The sequence below is a fragment of the Meleagris gallopavo genome, chromosome 1 (genome assembly GCF_905368555.1).
Source record: "Meleagris gallopavo chromosome 1, MGAL_WU_HG_1.1, whole genome shotgun sequence".
In the NCBI taxonomy this organism is placed as follows: Eukaryota; Metazoa; Chordata; class Aves; order Galliformes; family Phasianidae; genus Meleagris; species Meleagris gallopavo.
Window position 1 is genome coordinate 121399346 of NC_139404.1, and position 27400 is coordinate 121426745.

At 37.6% G+C, this 27400-nt stretch overlaps 1 protein-coding gene across 2 annotated transcripts; it reads right to left on the minus strand.

Annotated features, from left to right (window-relative positions):
• Positions 1-35: 35 nt before the first annotated feature.
• PRPS2 (phosphoribosyl pyrophosphate synthetase 2) lies at positions 36-25629 on the minus strand. Of its 2 annotated transcripts, XM_003203087.5 has the most exons (8): positions 25435-25629; positions 15513-15696; positions 12715-12735; positions 9082-9180; positions 7855-7979; positions 5046-5219; positions 1657-1816; positions 36-742 (listed from the first exon to the last, which is right to left on the minus strand). In XM_003203087.5, exons 1-8 carry the CDS (start codon positions 25554-25556, stop codon positions 650-652), a joined length of 978 nt encoding a protein of 325 aa, XP_003203135.1. In that variant the 5' UTR covers positions 25557-25629; the 3' UTR covers positions 36-649. The 2 variants fall into 2 exon arrangements, with proteins under 2 accessions (XP_003203135.1, XP_010724789.1); XM_010726487.4 differs by lacking the exon at positions 12715-12735.
• Positions 25630-27400: the final 1771 nt, after the last annotated feature.

Consider the following 27400-nt stretch of genomic DNA (forward strand, 5'->3'; position numbering starts at 1 on the left):
CATAAATCCGAGAAAGACAGTAACCGCACAAAACAGACATTAACAAAGTGATTTAATGCAGTGAAACACTGAGAGCTTTACAAAAGAAAACAGCAGCCCTATATATCATGTGGAAAAGGAACACAAAGTGTATGAAACAGTTAATACTGTGATGTGTCAACAGTTCCTTAAAATTAAAAGGAAGTTTAAACTTTTATGGCTTACAAAATAGCAGCCATGGCTGTTAAACACAAGTCAACATCTGCTTGCCTGAAAGATTAATAGTTGCAAGATGTCCAACCCTGCACCACTTAGCTTAACGCAGACAAACTTATGCATAAATTTCATTCAGTTCTGTGAACAGACATTCCGTAGCTCTGTATATAAAAAAGATCTGAAGCAGCAGCTCACTAGAAAGTGAGAAGTACATAAAAGAACTTGCACAACACAGAAATTTCCCAATTCAGGGAATCCACAAAAAGCTTCTGCAAGACAGATTTATTGTCCATTTACAACGAAAAAATGTTAATTACAAGACAAATATAATAATTAAACATACAAGCTCTGGAATTTTACAAGTATACCGATTTCTTGTGTTTGAGATGCATTGCTAAAAACAACAGTGCTAGTTGACAGGACCTTCAGAAAGCTGTGATGTAACCTCCTGCAGTTACAAGGGAACGTGACTGAACAGGTAAGATACAGATTCACCATTATGTGTTCTTCGAATGGCCTCAGCCAGGATCATGGAAATGTCAATAAACTGAAAGAATGAAATACATAAAAATAAGGATGACACTTTCTTGTAGGATAACAAGAACAATAAACTACACGGTTTACAGAGAAACTGTATACAAAAATTCAATTTACTATTCTATTCTCTTACATCTTCTAGGTAGGAAAATTACATTAAAGCACTAGGTAATTAACCTATATGAAAATAACAATACAATAATAATAAAAAGTAGAAACTAAGATAAAAAAATACTGATTTCCTTCTACACAGGAATACTGCTGAAGACTTCAATGCTGCACAGGGCATGCTGCCAAGCAGAAACTGTTCCAGCCATCAGATGGCAGTGTCCACACAAGTACAGTTTAATGGAAATACACCTTTTAAATGCTTGTCTTGTACCATTAGTATTTTTGCTTAATTCAGAGTAACATTTAAAAAGCACTATTTTAGGCTTTCCTCCACTCTGCATTAAGAAACAGGACATGACCTTCCAGAAAAACCTCATGTAAAAGTTATTGAGGTAAGCTAACTTTTTACTTACAGTTTGGTTTTTGAAAGCAAGCATATGTTATCTTGGACATTTTCTATACTGTATTTTCAAACAAAATGAAGAAGCCTAAGGTTTCTATCATGATAAACTAGAGTTTCTGCATTCAGACTTCATATGATTAATATACATTTAAAAAGGAAATCAGCAAATTTTACATTTGCTACTCTTTCAGCCAGGCATACTCTATCTGCTGCAGTATCATACTGCAAATTTTTAATAATTTATTATGCTACCTCAATCAACCTTTCTTTAGCATGATTTAGCAGAATGTTCTGCGACAACAAAGCATATTTGAGAATATTTTTTTCAGCAAAAGGTACAAACTCTAGCACCAGAGAATAACAAAAGGTAAATCCAGAGTTTAAGCAAGTCTTAAAAAAAAGCAGAGTACCTGAATTTTGGGGCAGTGTTTCATTTTCTCTTCCTGGGGGATTGTATTAGTTACCACAACAGCCTCAAATGCTGCATTATTAATCCGAGAAATAGCAGGACCAGAGAAGATACCATGAGTAAGAATAGCATAAACTTTGGTGGCTCCAGCAGATACTAACCTGCAGAATACAAAGCAGTAAGCTGTAATGCATGTTTAAATATATGGCTATACACGAAGACAGGTAAGATCTCCATAAGGCTGAAATTTCACAAATCACCCACAATAAGAGGAATTTTACACATAAAATCCTCTGAAAGCTACAGGAAGATAAAATTTTTTCAGTTGACTACTGAAAAAATTATTCTATTTTTCATGATAAAAATTTCATAATTTTCATAAAAAATTAAATTGAAAATTTTCATAAAAAATTATTCTAATTTTTTCATGACTACTAAGTCTTACCAAAAGTAACTGCTAAAAATCTTAATTAACAAACTTCTTAACAGTAGCAGTAATACTAAATGAATGTGCTGTACTTATGACCACATGAACAGATCATAGAACTAGTTCAGAGCATAACTTTTCCTATCAGGAAGAGCTGAAGTTTAGATAGTGGTATTCACAACTCCATGCCTCCATTATTGCACAGTTTTGCTTTAATTTGTAATTCAAACTATTCTGCTTGGACAAAGCTACTGAGGAAGAAAAGTATTTAATGATTAAAAGCCTAGCTTCTCGCAAATCTTGTGGGAAGACATGCTGCTGATCCAAGCACACTGCGAAATGATACAGCACAGGAGAAAACCTGCACAGATTGAAGAGCTAGAAAAACTTGTGAATGAGTCACAATCACTTAATTTGGCTTTGATTGGCCTCTCTGCCTCCAGACATTCACAGCTATGAAAGACTACAAATGCAGTTAAGACAGATGGAAGCCATCAACAGTAGATATGTTATCAAATTGTAGCATGAGCACAAAAAGACTGGAAAAAGAAAGAAAGAACACAAACACCTTATTTTGAATGACTCATCAGAATCAAAAGGATTCTGATCATTCCTTGCACTACATTTGATAGTTGCAATCTACAAGGAGGGTCACTACAATAGACTGAGTGTGTACCAGGAGGGCAATATGAACACTACAGCAAGTTCACCTGCTATATTCAGAAACTAACTCCTTATAATTCCTTAGTTCATCTGCTAGATATGCATCTATGTTGCTAAGATAAAGAAAGATCTAAGGTATTTTGATGAACAAGTTTGATTAATCATAATGTACATCCCATCTAGATTTGGCATTAAGGAAAGTCACTACTTCCTGACAAGAACATGATGCAAGACAATATAACTCAAAAAGGACCTTTCTTTTTTCTTTCTTCACTCTATTACTTCAGCAGAACTGAAATGACTCAGGCAGGAAGTATCACATGGCCCTATTCTGAATGCAAGTCTATTCTGTACATTCACAGCATCTACAAATACATCAGGCAGGAAGAAAAATTCCAAATATCTCAACTGAAATATTAGCTTTATAAAGGATTACATGCAAGAGAAGCAACGCTGCAGTAAATGTTCAGCAGCAGACACTTAAAATAATCCCATGCTTTGTTCCTTCCCACTTTCAAAATGCAACTACATACAGTCATACAAAAGTGGCCTTTGATATCAACTGTTTCAAGACAAGATCTTTGAAGCAAAGATTTTAAAACTCAGGCTTTTGGGCCAAATTCAGAATGCAGCCCCTCACCTCCCAAACCTAGGTTGGCAGCACATGCAGGGATATGGGTGGAAGAGTTGGAGCACATCAGTCTAATATTGCTCACTTAATGCCTAACATCTGTTCTTAAAGGAATTTCTATTTCTCCACTTTGTCAAAATGTCTTTGAAGCTAGAATAGCTATTACGCATTTTTGAGTTTTCATGAAGCCACAACAGTAAGGATTATCATGCATTACCAGTTCTTTTATTTTCTGGGGGAACTTCTTTTTAGAGGGGAGTGAGAGTCACAGGAGATGTTTAAGGCTACAAACAGTAACAAAGTTCGGCACAGCCAGTAATTCCAGCTTATGTAGGAAAAAACATACAATTACTAATACCCTTAAATATACCATTGTAAGGCCAGTCTGAAAGTCATAAAGTAATACTTCCTAATGAGCATTAATAGGACCTCAGTTCAGACAGCGAATCTTTCACATACTTCACTTCAAGAATTAGACAACCTGAGAAGAACTATGAGGTATTAGCAAAGAGAAAAGGCCTAGAAATCTCAGAAAGATTGAAGAAATAGAAGTTATTTAGTCTGGAGGGGAAACGGTGGGGAGAAATGAAAACAATCTTCAACTACCTTCTAAACAAAAAGTGAAAAAACCTATTCTCAACTCCTAGGATGAAAAAGATAAGTGCACTTCAAATTGAAGATGTTTGTTAAAAATTTAATATTAAATCTACACTGAACATCAGGAGAAAATTGTTTGTTTTTTTTTCTTTATATAAATCTAGTGAAGAAAAGGATCATTTCCTAACTGTCATTTTTGCCTCAAAACTGAAAAATGTAGTAGATGGCTAAAGTCCCTTTCACAACTTTTTCTTTATTCTGCCCTCTATCCATACCCAGATATAGAATAATAGAAGGGCCATAACGATCATTGAATTTCAAGCCCCCTGCTATGTGCAGGGTCACCAACCACCAGACCAGGCTGCCCAGAGCCACATCCAGCCTGACCTTGAATGTCTCCAGGAATGGGGCATCTACAACCTCCTTGGGCAACCTGTTCCAGTCTGTCACCACCCTCGGTGTGAAAAACTTCCTCCTAATATCTAACCTAAACCTCTCCTGTCTCAGTTTAAGACCATTCCCCCTTGTCCTATCAGTATCCACCCCTGTAAATAATAGGAGGGGGAATGGCTGTTTATATGCTCCCTTCAAGTACTGGAAGGCCACAATGAGGTCTTCCTGGGGCCTTCTCTTCTCCAAGCTAAATAATCCCAGTTCCCTCCACCTTTCCTCATAGGAGAGGTGCTCCAGCCCTCTGATCATCTTAGTGGCCCTCTTATGGACCCGCTTTTAAGAGCTCCACATCGTTCCTGTACTAGGGGCCCCAGTCCTGGACGCAGTACTCCAGATTGGGCCTCACGATCACCTCTTTATCCCTGCTGGCCACCCCTTTTTTTAAGGCAGCCCAGAACACAGTTGGCCTTCCAGGGTGCAAGCACATATTATTTCTGTAAGTCTTTTCATTTCCACGTTATAAAGAAGGACATAGCTTGATTACAAGACAACGAGTCAAGAATCATAGTGACTTCACTGCACAGAGGTCAGATTGAGTTATAAGTATGTAGCAGCTGCGTTCATCTGCTATCTGCAGTTTGCAACATGAGACACTGAACAACTTCATAATAATACTTACTTGTCTGCTGCATGACATATTGTGCCACATGTATCAGCCATATCATCGACAAGAATGGCTACTCTGTCTTTCACATCGCCCACCAAGACCATTCTGTCCACTTCATTTGCCTTCTTTCTTTCCTTGTGAATGAGAGCAAATTCCACATTCAATCTATCAGCAATTGAAGTAACCCTAGATGACAGGGAGAAATACAATACATTCAGAATACTATTTTAAAAGAACAGAATCATACTTAGTTATTTGCCTTGAAACAGTTTGCAAGTTTTCTTGCTTTTAAGTAACTGTTTGCACGGATTTTTGCAAGTGGTGAGACATATTAGAAACACCCTTAATAAACTTAACCAGTGACTTAGGCTATTGTCCAGATGAGTATTTTCTAAATTCAGTTTGGCTCTGAAAACATTTCAGCTGTTCACAAGCTTTCATTAAGTTGCTGCAATATGTAGTCTAAGATAGCTCTAACTACAAGCACTTCAGCATCCTAACTCATAATACCCTTGCTGGAATGTGAAACAAAACTCATGGGGAAAAAAAAAAAAGTAAAGAGCAGATAAATCAGTTGATTGTAATTAACAATTCTTTTAGCAGTACATGACAAGCAATCAATTTAGTGATAGGACAACAGGGAATGGTTTTAAACTAAGACAGGGGAGGTTTAGGTTAGATATTAGGAGGAAGTTTTTCACACAGAGGGTGGTGACAGACTGGAACAGGTTGCCCAAGGAGGTTGTGGATGCCCCATCCCTGGAGGCATTCAAGGTCAGGCTGGATGTGGCTCTGGGCAGCCTGGTCTGGTGGTTGGCAACCCTGCACATAGCAGGGGCTTGAAATTAGGTGAGCGTTATCCTTTTCAACCCAGGCCATTCTATGATTCTACAAATCATGTAGTTTACTTCACCAGCAGTTCTCCTAGCAATACATTGGATTGACAAAGACCTTTTAAACTCTTCAGAAAAACCTCTGGTGGCCAGACACACTTCCTATAGCAAACTTTGTTATAGACTTCTGACTGCTCTATTCAAACCTTTCATTATACCAGGGCTAGCAGGTTTGACAAGATAGCAATAAACAGGAATAAATAACACTGCTGTTCCACACTAGCACAGCCTTGCAGCCTGTCTTTTGAAGAATATTTTGGTATCGTTGTTAGCAAGGTTGGTAACGTGCATGTTTAAATAGAAAACAGTTTTGTTTCTTTGCCACTTAAAAATGAAGGAGTTTTTTGTTACAAACTCACAAGGACATTTGTGTACATGAATAATAAAAGTAACTTCATAGTACATCTCACTAATTCAGAGGCATTGAGGTATCAATAGAATTCATATGCCTTATTTCAGCCACAAAATTTAGTAAGCAACAAAAACAAGCAAGCAGTAAGAAAAAAATATTTTAAATGAGTGCACAAGCATATTTCTTTAATGATTTTGAGTTAAAACTTAATAGTGTGGAAAAAAAATTGTCTTCAGTTTTCATTAGCTTAAGAATTATTTTGAAGGTCCACATGTTTTGAATGGAAATGCCCAACCATCTTCTAGGCATCATATTAAACGGTGTGAGGGAGAAGCTTTGAATTTACAGAGAGCAAATTCTTCCCCTGCTTCAGCAGCAGCTGCTTGGTTGCCTTTCAGTAACGTAACAAAAATAAATTATCATCGACTTGATAAAATATAATTAAAAATAAATAATAGAAATAATATTTGATAAAAATATCTGCTATGAGAAAAAGTTTTTCTGACTTGACTTTTTAACTAGTGGATTATTTTGTAATAAATTGTATGTATTTTCATTTGAAAACAACAATATTCACATAGTAACAGAAAGAAATGTGATTGACTGGAGTACTTTGACAAAAAATGCTTTCTATAGTTCACATTCTTCACATCTTTAACTTGAATAATCTAAACAGGAACAGCTCTGTAGTTCTAATAACACTTCCCAATTATCTGAATATGAACACCATGAACACACTGCAGCAGACAAAAAGACTTCAGTTAGAATCACAGTGTGGCAGTGTTTTGTTATTTCCCGTAAGTCACACTCCAAACATCTAAATCATTTTGGGATTAAAGGATTCTTATTCTATTTCTCTTCGTTTCCATTCAGTTTCTAGCAGCCTTGTGACCAGTAACTTGAGAGTAAAACATGGTTATGACCTCACAGATAGCATGCTCCTGAGTTTCTGCATTAGTTTTTACTGAAAAGATTAGAAAGCAACAGAATAGTTTTCCTAAATGAGTAACACATGCTGCAAATGAAGAAATACTCCAATTAATTAGCTCTTCTATTTTCAACTTTAGCCAAACCAAAATTTCATCTCTTTTTCCAATATACACAATGTGCAACTTGAAGATAAGCTTGCAATAACTTAAAGAAAAAAAGAAACTTGATCCAAGCAAGAGCTTACCTAGATGCCAGCAGGTACAGTGGAGATAGGCCAAATGCTTTAAAAGAGAAGGGAAACTTAGGCAGTTCCAGAATAAAGCAGGAATAGGTGCAGCAACTGGACTAAAGCAAGCAAGCAGCAGGAAAAGTATCTTCCCTCCTGCATAGGGATTCAGCTAACAAGGTCATATCCAGGGAGAGAGAAAGAAAGAAAACATTTCTTTAGAGTACAGAAAACTCCTGAACGTTTTCAAGCTTGAAAAACATTGGAAAAGTAGTCATTCTGTTTTCACAATGCAATTAGATTCATCAGACATGTACTCTATATCTTGCAAAAGTCATATAATCAAAAAGATGACTAGACTAACAAGTTCATTAATCACTGATTGTATGGAATGCTAATAGTCTTAGCCTCGTATAGTACCTTTTTGCACCACCTGCATCAGGTGAGACTATGATACAGTTTTTCCACTCCAAAATGTTTTCTTTAATCCATTGCAGCACTGCAGGTTCTGCATACAGGTTATCTACTGGAATATCAAAGAAACCCTAGTTCGAAAAGAAAAAGAGGTTCATGAATACACATTTATACCTTACTTCAAATGAAGGCACAGGAAAAGAATCAAGCCTTTGCATTTCAGGTATACAAGGTTTTAATTAGTATTTTACAGTGGCCTAGTTCTGCCCTCTCATTTCTACCAAATTCAATGGAAGTTCAACAAATAGTGAAATCTCTAAAAATCTCACTTAAGAGCAGAAAATGAAGAACAATTGTTATCAAATGATATTAAATTAGATAAGATTCCCTTTAGGCACCTACATAAACTCATGCATATGAAAAGCTCTCAAAAAATCCAGTGAGGAATATTTAACTCCCATAAACTGCAACTACTTGACACAAACAGTACTATTTCAATATGGAGAATTTAAGTTAGCAACAGTCAGCAGGAATGTTTCTTTTTGTGCAGTTTTTAAACAACAAATCTATACTGAACCACAAATAAAAACTGCTTTTTATCAGCATGACAACCACCTAGTATATAACTGGAGCTCTAAGTAAACAGAACGCCAAAAGGGGAAAAGAAAATATTTCCAAAAAAAAAAAAAAAAAAGCCCCAAAAGTTCACTTGAGAAGTTTTACATGATAGAATGACAAACATCTGCTCTGTGTCCGAGCAGCAGTTTTATGATTTTCTGGTTCAATAGTAGAGTTATCAAATGAGTTTCCAGTCTCTGTCTCCATTTCTCTTAAGTGAAATAATGTTCCCCTGGTTGTACCAACCAAACTGTATTATGCACTCTGATAAAACCAGTGCGAGATTAAGAGCTCCTCCCATAACAGTATCTTGTATGTTCTAGAAGCCCTTACACTAGCCTTGAGAAATTGCACTGAAGACTCCAATGTCCAATACCTATTCAAAATGCCTACAAAATCATCCCATAAGATAAAAGCCGGTCTCCTTCAAAAAGCAGATTAATTTAGAAACTGGTTCTGAGATGATCAAAACTTTCTCTGAGCCCTGAAGATTGTGCTTCTGAATACAGCCTCTGAAAACAACTAGGAAAAAAAATAAACAGCAGTAATAATTGTCTTTCATCTATATTCATTTGAGCACCTCCTCACAGTTAGGAAGAACTTATAGGTAGTTACCTGGATCTGAGAAGCATGCAGGTCCATGGTGATGATGTGGTCAGCCCCTGCAACTGACAGCATGTTGGCAACAAGTTTTGCAGAGATTGGAGCACGACTCTGAGAAATAAAGCACAAATATTTACATTATAAAAGCATTTAGGCAGAATACATGGTGTCAGATAATTAGCTACTTTTATCTTTTTCTTTAGAATAGCTGGAATCTAGGTCTGAAGAGCTTCACAACTTCAGTCAAGCTAGCCTGTCAATAGCTACTCATGCCACTAGGATTTTTGAACTCAGCAAAACTTTTAGGAGCTTTAAACTAGTTTGAAAAATCTGCCTAATGCCTCCTATTAATTTTTACCAACAAACAGAGTTGGAGATATGATTTACCAGCTCCTTTATTTCAAACTTTTAGTTAGTTTTTCCATAACACACAAACAGAACCTCAATTTCTCTAAGCCACTATCCATATGTACATATCCAACTCTCAGGCACCTATCCTGTTTAAAAAATGAATAATAAAAAGCAACCAAATATGAAGAACAAAGGGAGAGGAAACCCAATTTTTGAGGAAAAAAGCACTTAAAAACAATGTTAGTATCAAGCATTTCTTCATCACACAGTAAAGCCTGTAAGAGATCCATACAGGCAGAGGAACAAGCCCCCACCTATTTATTTATTCTGTTTTGTGAATGCAGGCTTAATTATTGGATGTGATTAGTAATCTAGAACAACCAAAAGGGGCAAGGGAAGGCGTGAAAGAGAAAAAAACTACAAAAAAAATGAAACAGGGAAGTGAGAAGAGCAAAGGAAGAGCAAAAATATAATTAGCAAAATTAAACTCAAGAGCTTTTTTTAAGCTGACAATGATGCAGAACAAACAGTAATGTGAAAAGAAAATCATGACTGGAAAATAGCTTTTTTTTTTTTGCAGTCTTTGTCAACCTTAAAGTTCTTCCAGATTTTTTTTAGCTATGTTGCCCTAGACAGCTTTGTCTGTAATGGAAGCATTAAACAAAACCTCTTTTTCTTTTTACCAGTCTTTAAATATAACTGGTGGCTAGCACTAACATCATTAGCATAAAAGCAGAATTGTAATTCAGAGCTGCCATCTCACTATCAGACTTTGGGTTTTGATGGCAAGGTGTTTTCTCCCATTACATTTCTTTATCAAATAGCCTCATTTAACCTCTCAGGAACACCATCCTCCTCCACACATAATTATGGGGTATCTCTGCTCTTCTTCCACTGATGCTTAAAAAGCATCACCAAAAATAATCTGAACTACTGCTAATTAAAAATGGATGCTATTCTGTCTATGTCAAACCAAGGAGACAGTACTTTCCTCAGAACTTTTGGTAATTTAGATACAAACTCAGCACTTCCATGTTTTAATATATGAAATGACAACATATTTCCAGAAAAGAGACCAAGATACTGCATTCATTTATGGTTTGAAGTTTATCATCAGCAAAATTCTCACTTACAAAATGACACTACTTTTGATTCGTGTCCCCATTTGGTTTAAGAAACATTGAAGATGTGAATGGCAGCTGAACTTCCCTTGATCTCTGCAATTCATATGCATATGGTTTTCATAAAAGTTTGCAACCACTACAGTTGCAAACATGATTTTCTATTGAGGACTATGCTGCTTCTTATTTAAGATCAATTCTATAAGGATTCTGTTACATGCAACCTGGCCAAAACTTTCTGAATATTTCTATCATTAGTAGAAATGTTCTAGCTCATGCCATTCAGGTTCCTAATCATTTCAGTTCATCACCTTAGCAGCTCAAACTGACATTTCAAAGCTAGGATTCATGATACTCAAATCCCTGACAACTTCTAGAAGAATAAAGATTTAGTACCTACTCTTTAGACTCCACCACCACGCATTCCCTTATCGCTCCTTGTGAAAGCATGGTTTGATGCTACAGCTGAGGTGGATTAACAGACAATGCTGAAACCAGACGTCCGCTCCCCTGCTTATCCCATCCCTTCCTTCTTCCCAGGCTATAAGCTTCCCTTGTGTTTCACACTGCTACTTGTCCAAACCCATAGCAGCCAGACAATGAAGCTAAAACAGAAGGGAAGATAGCTAAACAGGACCACTCCTTCTGGTGGAAACCAGTAACTGCTTCAGCCTAGCTGATCGAGGCAGATTCCCATAAACAGTTTGCCATTTCTACCTCCAGATGGAACAGTGAATTTCTTTTGTCCACTTCTGTTGGATGAGATTACCACTTGCTTGTCTCATGTGTCAATACCACAAGTATCATCAGCACAAATAAAAGCCGTAACAACAACCACCTTTCCTGCACCAAGTACAATTGAATACATTACCAACTGGTACTTCTTTCAGCTATTGGCCTTGCAGGCTGAATTCCAGAAGGAAGAAGTTGGAAGTTTTACCACTAGGTAACTTCATTTAGTAGATATGCACATCACAGACTGCCTACATGTTGGACATAGGGTCTTGGAGGGAAAGATAGCCAGACATCAAAACCTGTTTTCCATGGGTGGGCTAACAGGAGGTTAAGACAAATGAAGCGTGCAGCCATCTGACAGTTTCCTCTACACAAAACTGTGCCTTAAGAAATAAACAAAACCAACACATTTGATGACATGTTCAGAAGAATTTAAGTTTTAAAAAACTTTTTTCTGGGTAAGCAATTATTATAAAATGAGCCAAACTGAAGTTTATTTTAAAAATCAAAAGAAGTATATTCATGAGAACCTCAGATAACCTGGCTTCATTATTCAGAAACAAAGGTAGATGAGAACTGAAGATTTCCTTTATATCTTGGAGAATTTGTGATGTTTGCTTCAGATGAGAAGTAAGAACACAAAAAGATTCACTATATTCATTGTCTCATTTTTGATACAGTTTGAGATTAGTTTCAGAATTATAAGCATGAAACAACATTAAATTATGTACAGAAAAAAATAAAAGCACTGTTTTTAGTTCCTAAGCAAATTTCCCATTCACTTATAGAGACAGTTAAATAAATGATTTCTTCCTTTATGATGTGTTACAAAGTTATTTGCAATTTTTAAAATTACCAGGGGCAGAGGAAGAATCCACAAAGCTAATAAAAACACCCTCACAAGAATATCTATGCAAAGGAAAGTAAAAGGAGTCTGTCAAGATTAATGTTCCATTGCCTTTAAGCATCTTATTACATTGCCTTGCTCAAAATACATCACATGCAAACCAAACAAAAAAAAAAACAACAAACAACAAACCAAAAAAAACAGTCCAAGAAAATCCCAGGATTTATAACTGGAACTTTCACTTCCAAGAAAGCCAGTTGTGAAATGTATCGATACTGAACATTCACTAATTTATTACCTAAATTTATATTTTGAATATGAGGTAAGCTTTGAAGCTTTAGAAGTTGACATAATTAAACATCCAAATTTTAAGTAGAAGCTAGGACTTCTCTATTAGCAAATTCCACAGAATTAATATCATGGCCCAGGTGAAACACAACTGAAATCAAGAAGTGAAACTGAAAACATTCCCAGTTATATATAATGTAACCCAATAAGTTTCACCCTTTAAGGCCATGTTAATAGAAATATATAGAGTTAGATTTGAAAAATTAAAAAAAAAAAACAAAAAAACAAAACAAAGATACCTACCCAACGCTCCACGGCTCCCTTCTACAAATCAAAAAAACAAAGTTACATGAGCTGCAGAACACCAAACTCACCTGTTGCTATACTTCTAACATCTCATAGGCATCTCTGAAGCATCCTACATAGATGTGTTTTTCCCATGGCTTTGAAGGTTAGCATAATTACAGGATGTCTAAATGCAACCATGGTCAAAGCACCTGAGCTGAAGTAGCTAGTTTGTGTATCAGAAGTATTCTAGTTTATGACAGCACTTGATGATGTCTAAATCAATTCATCAACTTCTCTAGGACTCTGGACAAGTTTTTTTTTTTTTTTTTTTTTTTTTTTTAATTTCCTTTTCCCTTTCTTTCTTTCCTCCTTTTTTAAACCTCTGTTTCTTCAGCTGTATAAGCATGAAAACTGGCACAGACACTGGAACTGCTGTTGACAGCCAAACTACCTCACATATAGTTAGTCCAAGGCTTAATACTAATATTCTCATGGTGAATTATACAGGCCTTGCTCAGAATACGATGCTTTACTACAAGGCCCTTTAGTTAAATAAATCAAGACTTGCAATGTTTTCAGTCATCTTAACTCCATGAAGAATGAGGTGGTATTTCAAACAGCAAGGACTCATTCCATTTAGTTCTTTATGAATTGAAGTCAGCAACTTAAATCAGAAGCTAGCATCCAAATAGCAGTGATAGGGCTTCACTTCACATTCAAACAAGTAACAGCAGTACCTTGGGCCAGAGAGAAGAAAATTCACTTATAACCACTGTAAGAAAACAGTGAGCACTTCACTGATGCTTCAAGCAGTACACACAAAGCTCAACACAGGCCAAAGACCAAGTGATGTGATGCAATCCACCAGCAAGGGGAAGGATCTCGTGGTCAATAAGCTGCCTAATGTCGACATCTATATTATAGCTTACTGTGCAACATGGAGGTTAACTACCAAGGTTAATTTCCAAAGATTACAAATGTTTTCTCAATTGCAAAACAGAGGTTAAAAAGAGGAAAAAAAGAAAAAGTTTGCCTAAAACTGCAGGAGAACACAGTGATGCCTAGAGAACAGTCTGAAACAATACTCAAAATCTCTATTAGTGTCTTACTTTTCCACACTACTCATCTTCCAATGGTATTTCAAAACAGTTTGTTCTTAAGAAAGATACTGAACCACCACAGCAAATGGTTTAACCATCTCTTGAAAGCCTGCCACGTGGATTTTGGGTATCCCTAACAAGCTATTGCTTAGATGCACACAGAAGTTGGGACATGCTCATCCTTTCCCTCACTAAAAGCTTTTATGATGGTCCAGGAGAACCTTTAAGTACTAATTTGGAAACAAAACCATACAAAGATACCTTCCTTTCCTTTCAAAGGAGTTTGTTTCCTTTCCAAGCTCTTTTGATTAATAAATAAATAAATAAATAAAAAATACATTCATCCCTCTGCACTCCTAGTCAAGGGAGAGTTTTAATCAATATAGGAACACAGCAAAATGAAGTTCCAGAAGATCTATGTGAAGAACAGGGCGGTTCTACCTAACCCCTGAATTCAGTTTTTGGAAACACAATATCAGTACTGTATAAGAAAGCCTACACTTAAGGTGTAAAACATACTAGAAAGTAATTTTGTTCCATTTACCTTTTCCATTAGAGGCTGAGAATCCTGCCTTCTGTAATATCTGCAAGTATTTTTATCTTCTGCATTGTCAGTCTTGTTACATTTTAAATAGTTGAATGAAAGAAACAGAGCTTCCAGATTTTGCCCAGTGTACAAAGCAAAAAGGAAGGGGCAGTCCATTTATACAAAGTATGAGCGAAGAAAACTTTTTCAGAAGACAAGTACTACACTTTAATTTACACTTGTTAGTTCTTTTCAAGTGAGTTTTGATGAAAGTAACGTTCACGTAATGTCAGGTTTTCTGTATATATACTGGAGACAAAAGTTTAAGTGTTTCTTAAGCTTTGTGAATTTTATTTTATATCAAACTTGTTAGTCCCTCATTAATTTGGCTTAACTGGTATGTTATTCATCAGTTACAGCAGACCAAATTCAGGGAATCATAGAATGACTTGGGTTGGAAGAGACCTCAAGGATCACCAAGCTCCAATCCCCCTGCCACAGGCAGGGCTGTCATCCTCCATATCTAACACAAGGCGAGGGTGCCCAGGGCCTTATCCAACCTGACTGAGAAAAATGAGAGAAGTGTTTCAGGGTTTCTACTCAATTTTTGGCCTTCATCAATTACAATTAATTATTTCAAATTGTTACATATAGAGAAACTTTTTTCTTTTTAGATCTATCTTACAGCATAAATAATTGTTTTCATTCATTATTCTTATGCACTGTAAAACAAATCAGTTCCTTCCATTTAGGTAAAAACTACGTGCAAAATGCTCACAGCACTCCAAATTTAGGATTTAATTCTATGCAACTGTACTAATTATGTGTACTCTCTTCATATAGAGAGAAAGAAAAGAAAAAGGAAAACTAGAAAAAAGCAGAAAAAGCAGTCTCACAAAGTGAGATTTCCTAGCAGAATACTCTGGAATATCACAAACATAGATGAATCTACTTTTTCAAACTGAAGGCCTCATCAGTTAGGAAAACATACAGAAAAAAATTGTGTACTGTATCACTTAATTCACTTGCAAATTATATATTTTCTTATCACAGTAGAACATTAAAGGAAGAGCAAAAGGAAAAACATCTTCTAAAACTCTAAAATGTTCATGAAAGTATGTTTAACCTCAAAGTTCTGAAGGAAGAAGCTGAGAAGACACTTCAGAAATCACACATTTCTCACTTACCTTGTCTTTCTTATCTTGCCTGGCATATGGAAAACATGGAATTACTGCAGTGACTCTGGAGGACGATGCAATCTTGCAAGCATTGATCATGATGAGCAATTCCATTAAGTTGTCATTTATTTCTCCACAGCCACTCTGGATAATATACACATCTTCTCCTCTCACACTTTCACCAATCTCTACACTGAAAGAGTAGAAGATGGCTGTTTAATCACTAGAATTACAGGAAAAGCATTATTAAAGAGCAGTCAGACAGTTTCATTTTAACAAACATCTGTAGGTTTATGTCCATTTAGAGTAAGATTTTGGTTTTTTAAAACATAGGTTTGGACAATTTTGCCCTTGATACAAAGTCTATTTCAATAGAAGCCAGACTAAAATTTACTTCAGCCTAAAAATAGAGCTTTATTTTCTGTTATAAAGACAAGAGTAAATTCAAGAAATCACTGCATTTTAGAAGACAAAAGAAATCAGTTTTAAAAGTTAGAAGTTAAAAGGCACACCACAAGATCTAAGCAAGATATTTAAAACAGAACAAAAAACTTGCAAAAAGTTAAAGTAAAAACCTGTTCGCCAACAGCTGAATGCAACTCAAATCTTAGCACATTTTGTCAGTTGCTCTGTTTGCTCAACGTGAGCTCATGTACTCATATTGGCATCAAGGAGTTACTTTACTCTTCTACAGATTAAGAAAATTCAAGCAGAGCAGTTGAATATGATTTTTTTCCATTCTAGATCAAATCAAGAGAAATCTACTGTTAAACCGTACTCAATTTTTACACCTGTTACTCCAAAAATTACTCACAAAAGTAGCAGACTAACCTGCATTTTCCTCTGATTCCAGGCAAAATACCCAGAAAATACACGGACAGAATTCCAAAACGAGGCAATCAGATCTTTCAAACCCATGCTAACACAAATTAGTCTAAATCACTGAAAGGTAAATATCTTGGGCCCTTATTTGAAAGGTTAACTACTGCCCCAAGACAGAAATAAGCAAAAAGCTGGAAACCATCCAAATGGTCCAGATATGGGTAAAATGGTTTCTCTGACACATTCTTCACAGTGATGCTTGTTCTAGTCAAGCATAGTCTGAACAGATTTAGTTTATCAGTTTCTAGGGTGCTGTACAAGATTATTAGCTTTTTGTAGCTGCAAAACACAAAGGAATTTACTGCTTAAGAACATCTTAATGACATGCAAACACATGATTTATTACCATCATGATAGTTGAGTTCAGTATGACCAGTCACATTCTGAAAGCTGCCACAAAGTACCTGTCAGAGAGGAATGCCTGTCTCTTTGAAGGTGTGCAAACAGAATAAAATTAAACTGGCAGCAAACAGGCTGTGCTAATTTAAGTAGCAGCTATTATTTTATTTCCCCCTCATTGAGCAATGTGCAGCTTCATGCTGAGCACTGAAAGATTGAGTCTTGTGGAAAATACATGTGATCACGCAATTAAAGAAAATGTCATAAACCAGATGCAGAAGGTAATATACAAGCACCCTTTCTTCATAGCCACGTGACCTGAGCGCTTTATTTTGCAACCTTAACTCTAAACCTAATTTCTGGTCCATCTTCCTCCTGGCTACTTGAGCCTGCTCCACTATCCATACTCATACTTGAGCCTACCCTATTAGCCATATACATCCAGCTGTTGCCTGTGACCCCTTGTATTAGCAGTGGCTCTCTTCTAATTTAACCTATTTATCTCTCCAGTTACATATTATTCTTCAACTTCCTTGACTCTCATCCCATTGTTCAGTCTCTGCTTCAGTGCACTCTTCTGCTTTCAGTTTTTATTCAAATGTGTTTTCATTTTCACTTTACCTATGGTACCGTCAAGAAGGCCACCAAGATCACTAAAGAGAGAATGAGTGGCTCCTTGTCCTCAATTCTCATATTCCCAAAACAACTTATAAAGAGAACCTCTCCATCTCATTAATTTAATAACTTTTTGCTTAAGGATTTACCAACGGAATTTCTTATGGCCAAATGAATACAAAACGTCAAGTAAAGGTAAGGAGGGAGGACAGAGATAGTCAGTAACAGTGCCATCTTCAGGTAGCTCAGTGGTAGTCTCTCCAATCTTTTGAGGCTCCCATCAAGGTGGAAAGATTAAATTTGTGGTTACACAACTGTTACACACTGTTTTTTCTCTCTGAGCAATAGCTCTATTTGGAGAAAAACATTTAAAATATTTCTGAAATCCTAAATATTTTTGTAGCTTGATTTTTATTCAACACAGTTTAAGTTCAGACAGAAGCTAGAGCATCTAGTCCCATGACTAGAAGCTGCTGACCTTAATTAGAAGCCCTGTGCAAAACAGATCTGTTGGAATACCGTGGTCCAATTCCCAGATTAAACAAAATTAAGAAACCTGTCATTCCTTCTCATCTCAGAAGTTTAGCTATGAGTAAAGCATTGACCCATTAGCTTGCATATGCAGCTTTACTCACCATTGATGATTGCAGCTATTATGACGAGGCTTAAAAAAATAAATTATCATCACTTGGCACTTGCACAAAACTGCTTAAAGCAAGTGCTGTCACATATCAACCCTCTGGAATAGGTTCGAAGATGACCAGCATACAGCAAAAGCTCTATGACACAGTCAACTCAAGACTGTGAAGTTACACTTCTGTTCTTGATGTTAACCTAGGAACTGCTGCAAAAGAGGAGTAAGTAGAAAGCAAAAATACTGCCAGTTCTAGGGAAGGATGTCACTGGAGTGACAAAGAATGGCAGTACACAATTTTAGTACGTGCAGAAAAAGATGTAGCCAGTAATTTTCTATATGCACTATGTAATAGCAACAAGCTTTGCTGGAAAGCAAAAATATATTACTTTAATGTTTATTATATACACAAAGAACACTGAATTTATAACGTACTGAAATGTTTACTCCCTTAAAACAGTCATTTCTAAGCACCCCACTAAGAAATAACAAGTTTCAAAAAAAGAAGGGAATATATTTTGACATAAATATAGATCTGGTTGATACAATGGCCCTGAAGTGATGCTTCTTACACTGTCATTAACCACCGTCTTTTCAATGCCCTTGGGTTTGGGATAACTTTCTCATCTTGTAAACAACTCAGAAAAATAAAAGTGTTGCTACTTCATCTTTTGGTGCATTTCTGCATTTTTTGCTTATGTTTTTCAGGTCAAAATGACATACATATTCAGCACACAGAAATGTAATCTATATCTGTATCTGTATCTCTCCTCGTGGACACAGAAGGTATGTGCAGATTAAAATAAATCAAGTTTAAATTAATACTTGTACATAGCACTGAAGAGCAATCTAATTATAGCTGCCAGAGAACAACAATGTTGTTATTGCACAAATCTCCTCCCAATCAACTAGAAAACAACAGATTAGTATCTCTCACTGCCTACCTTCTTAAAGTTAGGTATTGAGAGCTATTGCCTAGGCTCAGCCAACTTCTGCTTATCTCTACTATTTAAAATTTTTTATTATTTATTTTTAAACACTCAGATCTGAATAGGCAGACAATAAGACACTATCAACTACAGCATCAAATACTGTATAAAGTATCTTAAATTTCTACTAAAGACCATAAGCTAGCAGCAGGCATCCTCATGCTTGTTATTATATTAGCATTGCTACTAGATTTCATTTCAACTATCTGTATCATGACCTAATTAACTGCCAATACACTTGGGGCCGTTGTTTAAACAATTTCCCATGGTCAGGGCATAGAGGAAGGACACAAGAACAAGCTATTGCCTCAAGATTACAAGCTCTGTTTGTTTTATGCAATTGAATCAAATTCAGCTCTTTGGCAACAGTTTACATAAACTTTTCATTCAAGAAGAGTAAACAGAACCTGTACATTAAAAGCCCTGAAATCACCTAATAGTGTTTTAAAGTAAGAACTACACCAATTAATAGCTCACAAAGTTAACTAAGTTTACTCGACCCAGTTGCACGGGATCCACAAGCAGATGCTGCTAGCCAGGAAAGATGAGTGCAAGACAAGACATAATGAAAATAAAGTTTGAATGTTGATACTTATTTTCATCTCATGAAGACTGATTCCAGAGCTCAATTAAATAAGCAGGAACCTAGGCAGACTTTTAACCATATGTTAAGGATAAGCTTTGAGAATGACTTATATACGAAACATATAAATGACTGAAACATTCATAAAGCAAAATTCAAAACTGGGTAACAGCAGGCTGAGCTATACTACACTCTCAACTGAACTAACAGAACTACGAATTTTAAATTTGTATAATCATAACTCATAAAGACATTGCAGGGAAAGTATGTGAAGCCATACTAAATGGGTAAATAATACAAGACAATGACTAGGATTCATTCCAAAAATCAAAACCATGCAGTTATGGGGTTCTGTGTACTTCCTAAAAAGAAAATATAACAGCAGATGAATTTTCTAGTCGTACTTGTAATAATTAAGTTTTGTCAAGCAGCTTAGGTGCCAATAAGAGAGCTTTGTACTTCAGACGTTTTTGAAACTAACAGATACCACCAAAATTTAGGGTCTAGAGTCCTCACACAGCATGCAAGAGGAATCGATACCTCAAAAGCAATCCGAAAAAATCCATGTACTGAATCTGCAAGTCATCAAAAAGCATCCAATAGGAAGCGCTAAGCAGAGGGGTGTGCTTGAACTTTACCTTTGCGAACAAATTTGCAGAGCAAAGTCTTTAATGCAAGACCTCCAATTTATTGAGTAAATATTTTAACTGCCATGATGTTATATAATGAACATATCATTTTGCACCAATATCAAACAATAAAAATGTCAGATTCATGAGACCAATCATCAGCTCCTGCTTGATCAGCTGAGCATAGCTGTGTGCTGCAGAGCACAGCTAAGAGTGTACTGAAAGGAACTACAGGACTGTGGAGCTGCACACGGGTTACATCAGGCTGGTTTGGAGACAGGCTATGGTGAGATTTTGCTCCCTCACAGTACGTGAGCTGAGATTTCAGGAAAAATCCTAAATTCCTTGATGTTGGAATTTCCTTTGAAAAAAAAAAATCAGGTCATTTAAGCTGCAGATGCTTTTAAATTCCATTTGGGGCAGGGGATGAGGAATCCCAGCTTCTTCAGCAATTTTCCTGCTCACTCCCATCCCCTGCACTGTGCACAATTATTTAAATAACAGAACATTGAAGCAGCAAGAAAACAAGAACCGTGGCATTTTTATTGTAGGTCTGTAAGTATTCCACACCTCCTGGCACCTGTATTCTCTCTCCAGCTCTTGGCTCTCTCGCTGTGACAAGGAGCTCCAAGGCCAATCTCCAACTAGATTTTCATTTCCAACTGTCCCTGTCCTAATGGCGGGGAAAAAAAACAAGCAATTTTCTTTCTTTTTTCCCTCCTAATTTCATGTGTTTGGCCCCCATAAGCAGCACACAATATACAACAAAGTCAATAATGCAGAAGAAGGAGTTTTAGGCCTTTTTGTAAGGCTGAGCTATTAGCAATACAGTACACTAGCATATTAACTGTATCTTGAGTTCCTACGTAAGCAAAACATACAAAACATGCAATCTGGAAATAATTCTTACCCTAACCAGCCACATAAATAATAAAAAAAAAATTCCTCCAGTCTCACTGTGCTCACTATAGTGAGAACCAGGAGTGAGGGACCCTGCCAACTCAGCTATCCCAAGCAAAGTGTTACAGCTCCAGGTGTGAATCATTTGCTAAGTACTTAGGCTGTATGAAAAGAGATTGCACATCCCACAATACCCCAAATCCTACCAACTGAGCTTGCTTGCACCGTGACTAGAGATCTGCAACAGAGCCCAGAGAAACAACAGAGTGGGAAAAATAGTAAAGTTGCATCCCAAATACATACAGTAACTGCAAGAAAAGAGTTGAAGTACATCAAGAGGAAAACGGGAAGGAAATGCTACAGACTGTGCTCAAGAAAAGAAAATCTCAGCCATTTGAATTGTGCATCCATGATAAGTAGCACTGATAAAGTTTCCAGGTTTGTTCTTCATTTATATTACATAACAAACTGATGTCATGATCCCATTTTGAAACAGAGGGTTATTCATTCTTGTAAAAATGAACTGAGGAAGCATCAGCTATTTTCTCAATTCCATGATTAAAATAAGTAACTTGGACTAAAATGTATTCATTTACAAACAAATGACCCTCATACCAACAGCAGAGCTGTTTTCATATAGTATGCAATGTTTCTCTGTAGCCAGTATGTGCTCCTCTGTAAAAGCTGAACCACACACACTTAAAGCAGATGATTCGAAAATAACCCAGCTCCAGCAGCCAGAAAAATCTGCAGACAGGCAGCCTCCAAATTCACTCACAAGTTCCCTTCTTTCTGAGCCTGCTGAGACTAGAAGGACTCAGCCTGAAAGTTAAGAAACTCATACAAATGGGTGGAAGACAACTCCTCCCCTGGGAGAGATGTGCGAGAGGATGTAATCTACGACTTCAACTTCTCCATTTTGAGAATAACAAGTACGTCAAACAGAGAGTTAAAATAAATAGCCTTTAGAAAACTAAACATGAGAATCACAACCACAGAACTGCTTGGGTAAGGAGGAATCATCTAGTCCCACCTCTTGCTAAAGCAGGTTCCCTACAACAGGGTTGCACAGGAAACCATCCTCATAGGTTTTAAATATCTCAAAAGGAGATTCCACAATCTCTCCATACAATGTATTTAAGAAGTGATATACAGTGTCATTTAATTACGTATCTATTACAATCAGGTACCTTCTAAGTATCTTTGGAGACAATTTTGTGAAAACAGCACGTGTGTTTATGTATTTCTATTATATATCCACCAGTTTCACATGGTGCCTGTTCAAGGATTTCATTCCTGCCCTCTTGCTCCAGCCTTCCAAACTGCACTGATGGCAGGTGCTTGTGGGGAAGACAACAAACTAAGCACTCCCACTACAGTCCTAGCATTTCACTGGGTGAGTGAGAGGGTGGTGCCAACCATGTTCTGAAGATGACACAGTGGCCAGCACACATGCTTAATGTACAAGCTATAAATAAAACAATCATCTTCCACAATCAGATATCATTTAAGAGCTTTTTTTCTGCTTTAGTTAAAGTTAGCTGCTCTGGTAGCTGAAGAAAAGTATTTCCATATTGTTTAGATAGAAAAAGGGAAAAAAAAAAATATGAAGGATGATGGACATCTGTCAATGCTACCTGTGACTTCCAGCACTTCTTCTAGCACTGATATGACATTTCTTAGTTCCAAATCTGTAGGAATATTGAATGACTGAAGAACATGAGAACAGGGATACTGACAGATGCCCTAATCTCAATATAAATTACAATGAGCACTGACAATTTTAAGTTCTCCTGAAAATGATAAAGCACCTGCTCATTTAGTTACACTTGTCAATAGCAGCCCTATCCTTGGCTAACCTCAGGGTTTAGTTCTTCAAAATCACTTGTATCTGCCAAGGATGGGGACATAGAGCATCTTTGAGCCAAAATATAATGTAAAATCTTTAATGTCACTTTCCAAGCACTCCATTCTGCAAGCCAGACTAAATGAAGTTCTCAAGTAAAAGGCTTCCAGCTTGGACCCTGTGGCACACATTTAAGCCTACGACTGCACACATTTATCGAGATACATATAATTCAGATTTACTTTTAATATAAAGCAACAAACAGCAAAAATTAGATTTTCAACAAAAGGAGAATCTTCTCTGAAACTTGTCAGCAGATCTGACAAAGAAAAATTAATTAACCCTCAGGCCACAGCTTACTTATTTGCACAAGGTTCTGCCCCGACAGCCATTGGAAGATTTAAGGTTTCCCAAGTCCTTTAAATATTAGGTTATTCTGCAATACTGCAATGTATTCTGCAGTGCCAATTAACTTACACATAAATTTGCAAGTACTACCTTTTAAAGAACTGTTTTTTATATGGGAAGAAAAATTTCTGCTTATATACACAAAGAAAACTTGCTAAGGAGACAGTATGATTAACTAGAAAAGGAACATTGCAACATAAATATCTTATACATTTTAGCTGCAATTTAATTTTAAATATATTGTATAGGAATTCTCAGAGTCAGTCTACAAAACTGAAAGGCCAAATATCCTGAATAGTTGTTGATAAAATATCCTGCATAAGTTGCTCAAGAAAATTAAAAAGATTACCCACTCAAAATTTACAATCTAGTTGGTACAGACGTACTCGTTGAAGGGGAAACATGAACTTCATTTCAGAATCTGAGGAGTGCGAAGCTGAACAAGAAAATAAACACTTAAGAGTGTAAGTGTTAAGACATTAAGTTCTTGAGGAAGGGAAAAAGAAGCAACAAAAATTCATGTCTGCTTAGCAAAGCTGCAACAGAAGCAACCAGAAATAATTGCTAGATTAGATTCCATCCTCCTATCTATACCACAATGTGTCCCTACTTGCCCATGAAAAATAAACTGGCATTGCCAGATTAGCCAAACCACTGACATCTTGCAGCCAGCACTACCTACCTACTTGATGGCAGAGACCAATATTGCTCACCAGGAAGAATAGGCAGACAAGAGTTTATTCTATCCTGATGCCTGGCATTTATTTCACTTGCATCAAACTAGATAGGCAAACTTTGGGGATAAGTTTCTACCTTGGACAAAATGTAAATCAAAGAATCTCTGTGTAAAACTTAGCAAGCTGCAGAACTAAAGAGTCTTTGGAGAGGAAACAAACAAATAAATAAAATGATAAGTTAGCATAAAAATCATGCAATCAAATACACAACACAAGTTAGGTTTAATCATGCAGAAAAGAGATCGAAAAGCAATAAAGCGATCATGGGGTTGGAAATAATTGAGATTTAAAACTTCATTTAATCAGGAATGAAGAGAATAAGAGGGTGCAAACATCAGGTGGTGTAAATAGTGGAAGAAGGAAGCTTAAAATACTGCCAGTAAGTATAAGTAGTACAAGGGCACGTTGACTAAGAACGAAAAAAAAAACAAAAAACCCACAGACTGAACAGAACAAAGAGATTTCTGAGAGCAATTTCAGAGCACAATATATTAATCTTCCACAGAAAGCAATGCAAACACATTTGCTTGGGAAATTCAGAACAAGAACAGATGAAAATAAACATACAATAACCACAGAGGCTATACAGAGTCAGGAACTGGTGTTTCAGAAGCAGGTAAAAACGTAGGCTCATACAGAATCAGCCAACATTAGAGGCTGGAAGGGAATTCTGGAGCTCATCTGTTCCAGTCCCTGCCCCAGCAGCACACTCAGAGCAGGGTGCCAGGCCCACGGCCAAACAGCTCTTAGAGATCTCTAAGGAAGAGACTGCATAGTCCCTCTGGGCAGTGGTGCCCTCTCTGTGCACCTACAAATAACGCTTCAGGTGTTTATAGAATTTGATAAGATAGACTACTCCGAATCTCCTCTCCTCCAGGCTGAGCAGCCCCAGCTCTCCTCTCAGGTGAGGCACTCCAGCCCCCAAGCACACTGGTGGCCCTTCATTGGGCTCCTACCAGTACAACCATCTCTCTTGTATCGGGGAGCCTGGAACTGGAGCCAACACTCAGCAACGTTGAGTAGGATGGAATGATCACCTCTCTTGACCTGCTGGCAATACTTTGCCTAACGGAGCCCTGGAGACAATTAGCCTTCTTGGCAGCAAGAGCACGCTGCTGGCCAGGAAACTAACCTGTTTGTGCCTTCAGCAGCAAGACGAAGGCAACACAGCGACTGCACCATACACATTCGGGACTCAGAAAAAGGTCATACGAGAGCTAGATACGACCCTCAAACACAAGACTGCTCATAGCCCCCAACCGCACCCACACCGCGCTCCGGCGGCCGAGCTCAGGAGACGGCGCTCCGGAGCCGTGGGCGGGGAGAGGCGGCTCCACGCGCCCCCAGCGGCCGCCACCGCGCCACACACCTGGTCTCTTGGTTGCTGAACTTCTTGGTGACCACCTTGCCCAGCTCCAGCCCCAGGCGGTCGGCCACCCGCTGGGACAGGTCGTGGTGGGAACTGCCGCTGAACAGCACGATGTTCGGCATGGCGTGTGGGGAGGGGGAAGGTGGCGGCGAGCGGGCACTCCTGCAGCCGGGACAGAAAGAGAGAACGATTCCCCCTGGCGCGGGGTCAAATAAGCGGCGCCGCGGGACCGCCCCTGTCCTGCCGGGAGCGGGAGGGGCGGGGCGGGGCGAGCCGGGGACGGATGCAGAGGCAGATGGTGGTGGTACGGCAGTAGACGCTGAAGCTTGCCACCGATATCCCGTTACGTGTTGTTGCCGTGTGGCAGGTGGCAGCAGGGGGCAGTCTGACACAGTGATGTCTGACATGGAAGTGTCATGGATGAAGCAAAGGGGTGGGAACTGAATTCCTCCATTCCTCCACGGGGCAACAATAGCACCCACTGACATTCAACGACATTTGCTGAATGTTGATGGAGGCCAACCAGTGAATGCGAGCACAGCGAGGGGTGGGTGGTGAAACATCGTGAAGCTGTGGGTCACCTCCACTGGTGCATTTTTATGAGCATGATACGCAGTCTCTACTTCAGTGCTGTCAAAAATGCTAATGGTGGTGACAACGTTGAAAAAATAGTGTTCTGTAAATGAGAACTTGTTCTATCAAACAGTGTTATTGTGCTCTTTGTGTCTGTTATTGTCTCCGTGGAAATAAATAGGAGGCATTGCTTTTGGAGTGACCTACTCAGTATTTGCTACCAGAGGTGTCCTTGAATAACCCGAAGTTAGTGTTATAAATATGCCACTCATTTTCCACTAACGTGTTTATTTTTCTCAGTTACTGCTTAGAAATAGGCTCTACCTACAAACTGCTGTCAGAATACTGAACGAAGACAAAAAGGTGTTAGCTGCCAGATGAAGAAATGTTGCTTCTCTATATAACAATAAATGGATTGCACAAGGTAAGTGACATAAAAACTACGTCATTTTTCACGACTTATGCAAAAAGGAGCAGAGTTCTGAACATAGTGCTTCTTAATACTTCATTGGTGGGATCACTCTTGATCATATAATCCCCAGCACTGCATAGTTCATCCCTAAGGTCAGTTTTAGAGCTGGTCAAAAGGTCCTATCAAAGTAATTTTTCAACTGTTTAGTGGATTTTCAATAAAATGGAATTTCTGAAAAGAAATTTTCTGAACAGAATTTTTTTTTTTTTAATCTTTTTATTTTCTTCTAGTAAGGAACTTTCTCCATCAAAACAAACAAACAAATAAATAAATAAATAAAATCACTTCCAAAAGAACAAATGTGAATATATGTTCCAAAATGAATGTTTTAACCACCAGCTGAGTAATAAATAGTTTGATGTAAGGAGCTAGGAGTTAATAGTTTGAGTGCCATTCTCCAAGGTCTAAGCCATCCAGCCACGGGTATATACATATACATATTATGTATATATATAATTATATATTGTTATGTATATATATAATGGACATTTCTTGCTAAGTGTTGCTTAATTGTAGAGGCAGTATACGTAAACAAAGGGGCACAACTATGGGAAGAATAAGTATTGACTTCCCACAACATAACTTCAGAATCTATTTCCATATTTGATCATAGAATCATAGAATGGCCTGGGTTGAAAAGGACCATAATGATCATCTAGGTCCTGCTTCCCTGTTGTGGGCAGGGTCGCCAACCACCAGACCAGGCTGCCTAGAACCACATCCAGCCTGGCCTTAAATGCCTACAGGGATGGGGCATCCACAACCTCTCTGGGCGACATGTTCCAATGTATTACCACCCTGTGAATGAAAAACTTCCTCCTCATATCTAACCTAAATGTTCCCTGACTCAGATTAAAGCCATTCCTCCTTATCCTATCACTATCAGGCTATGCAAACAGTCATTCCCCCTCCTGTTTATAT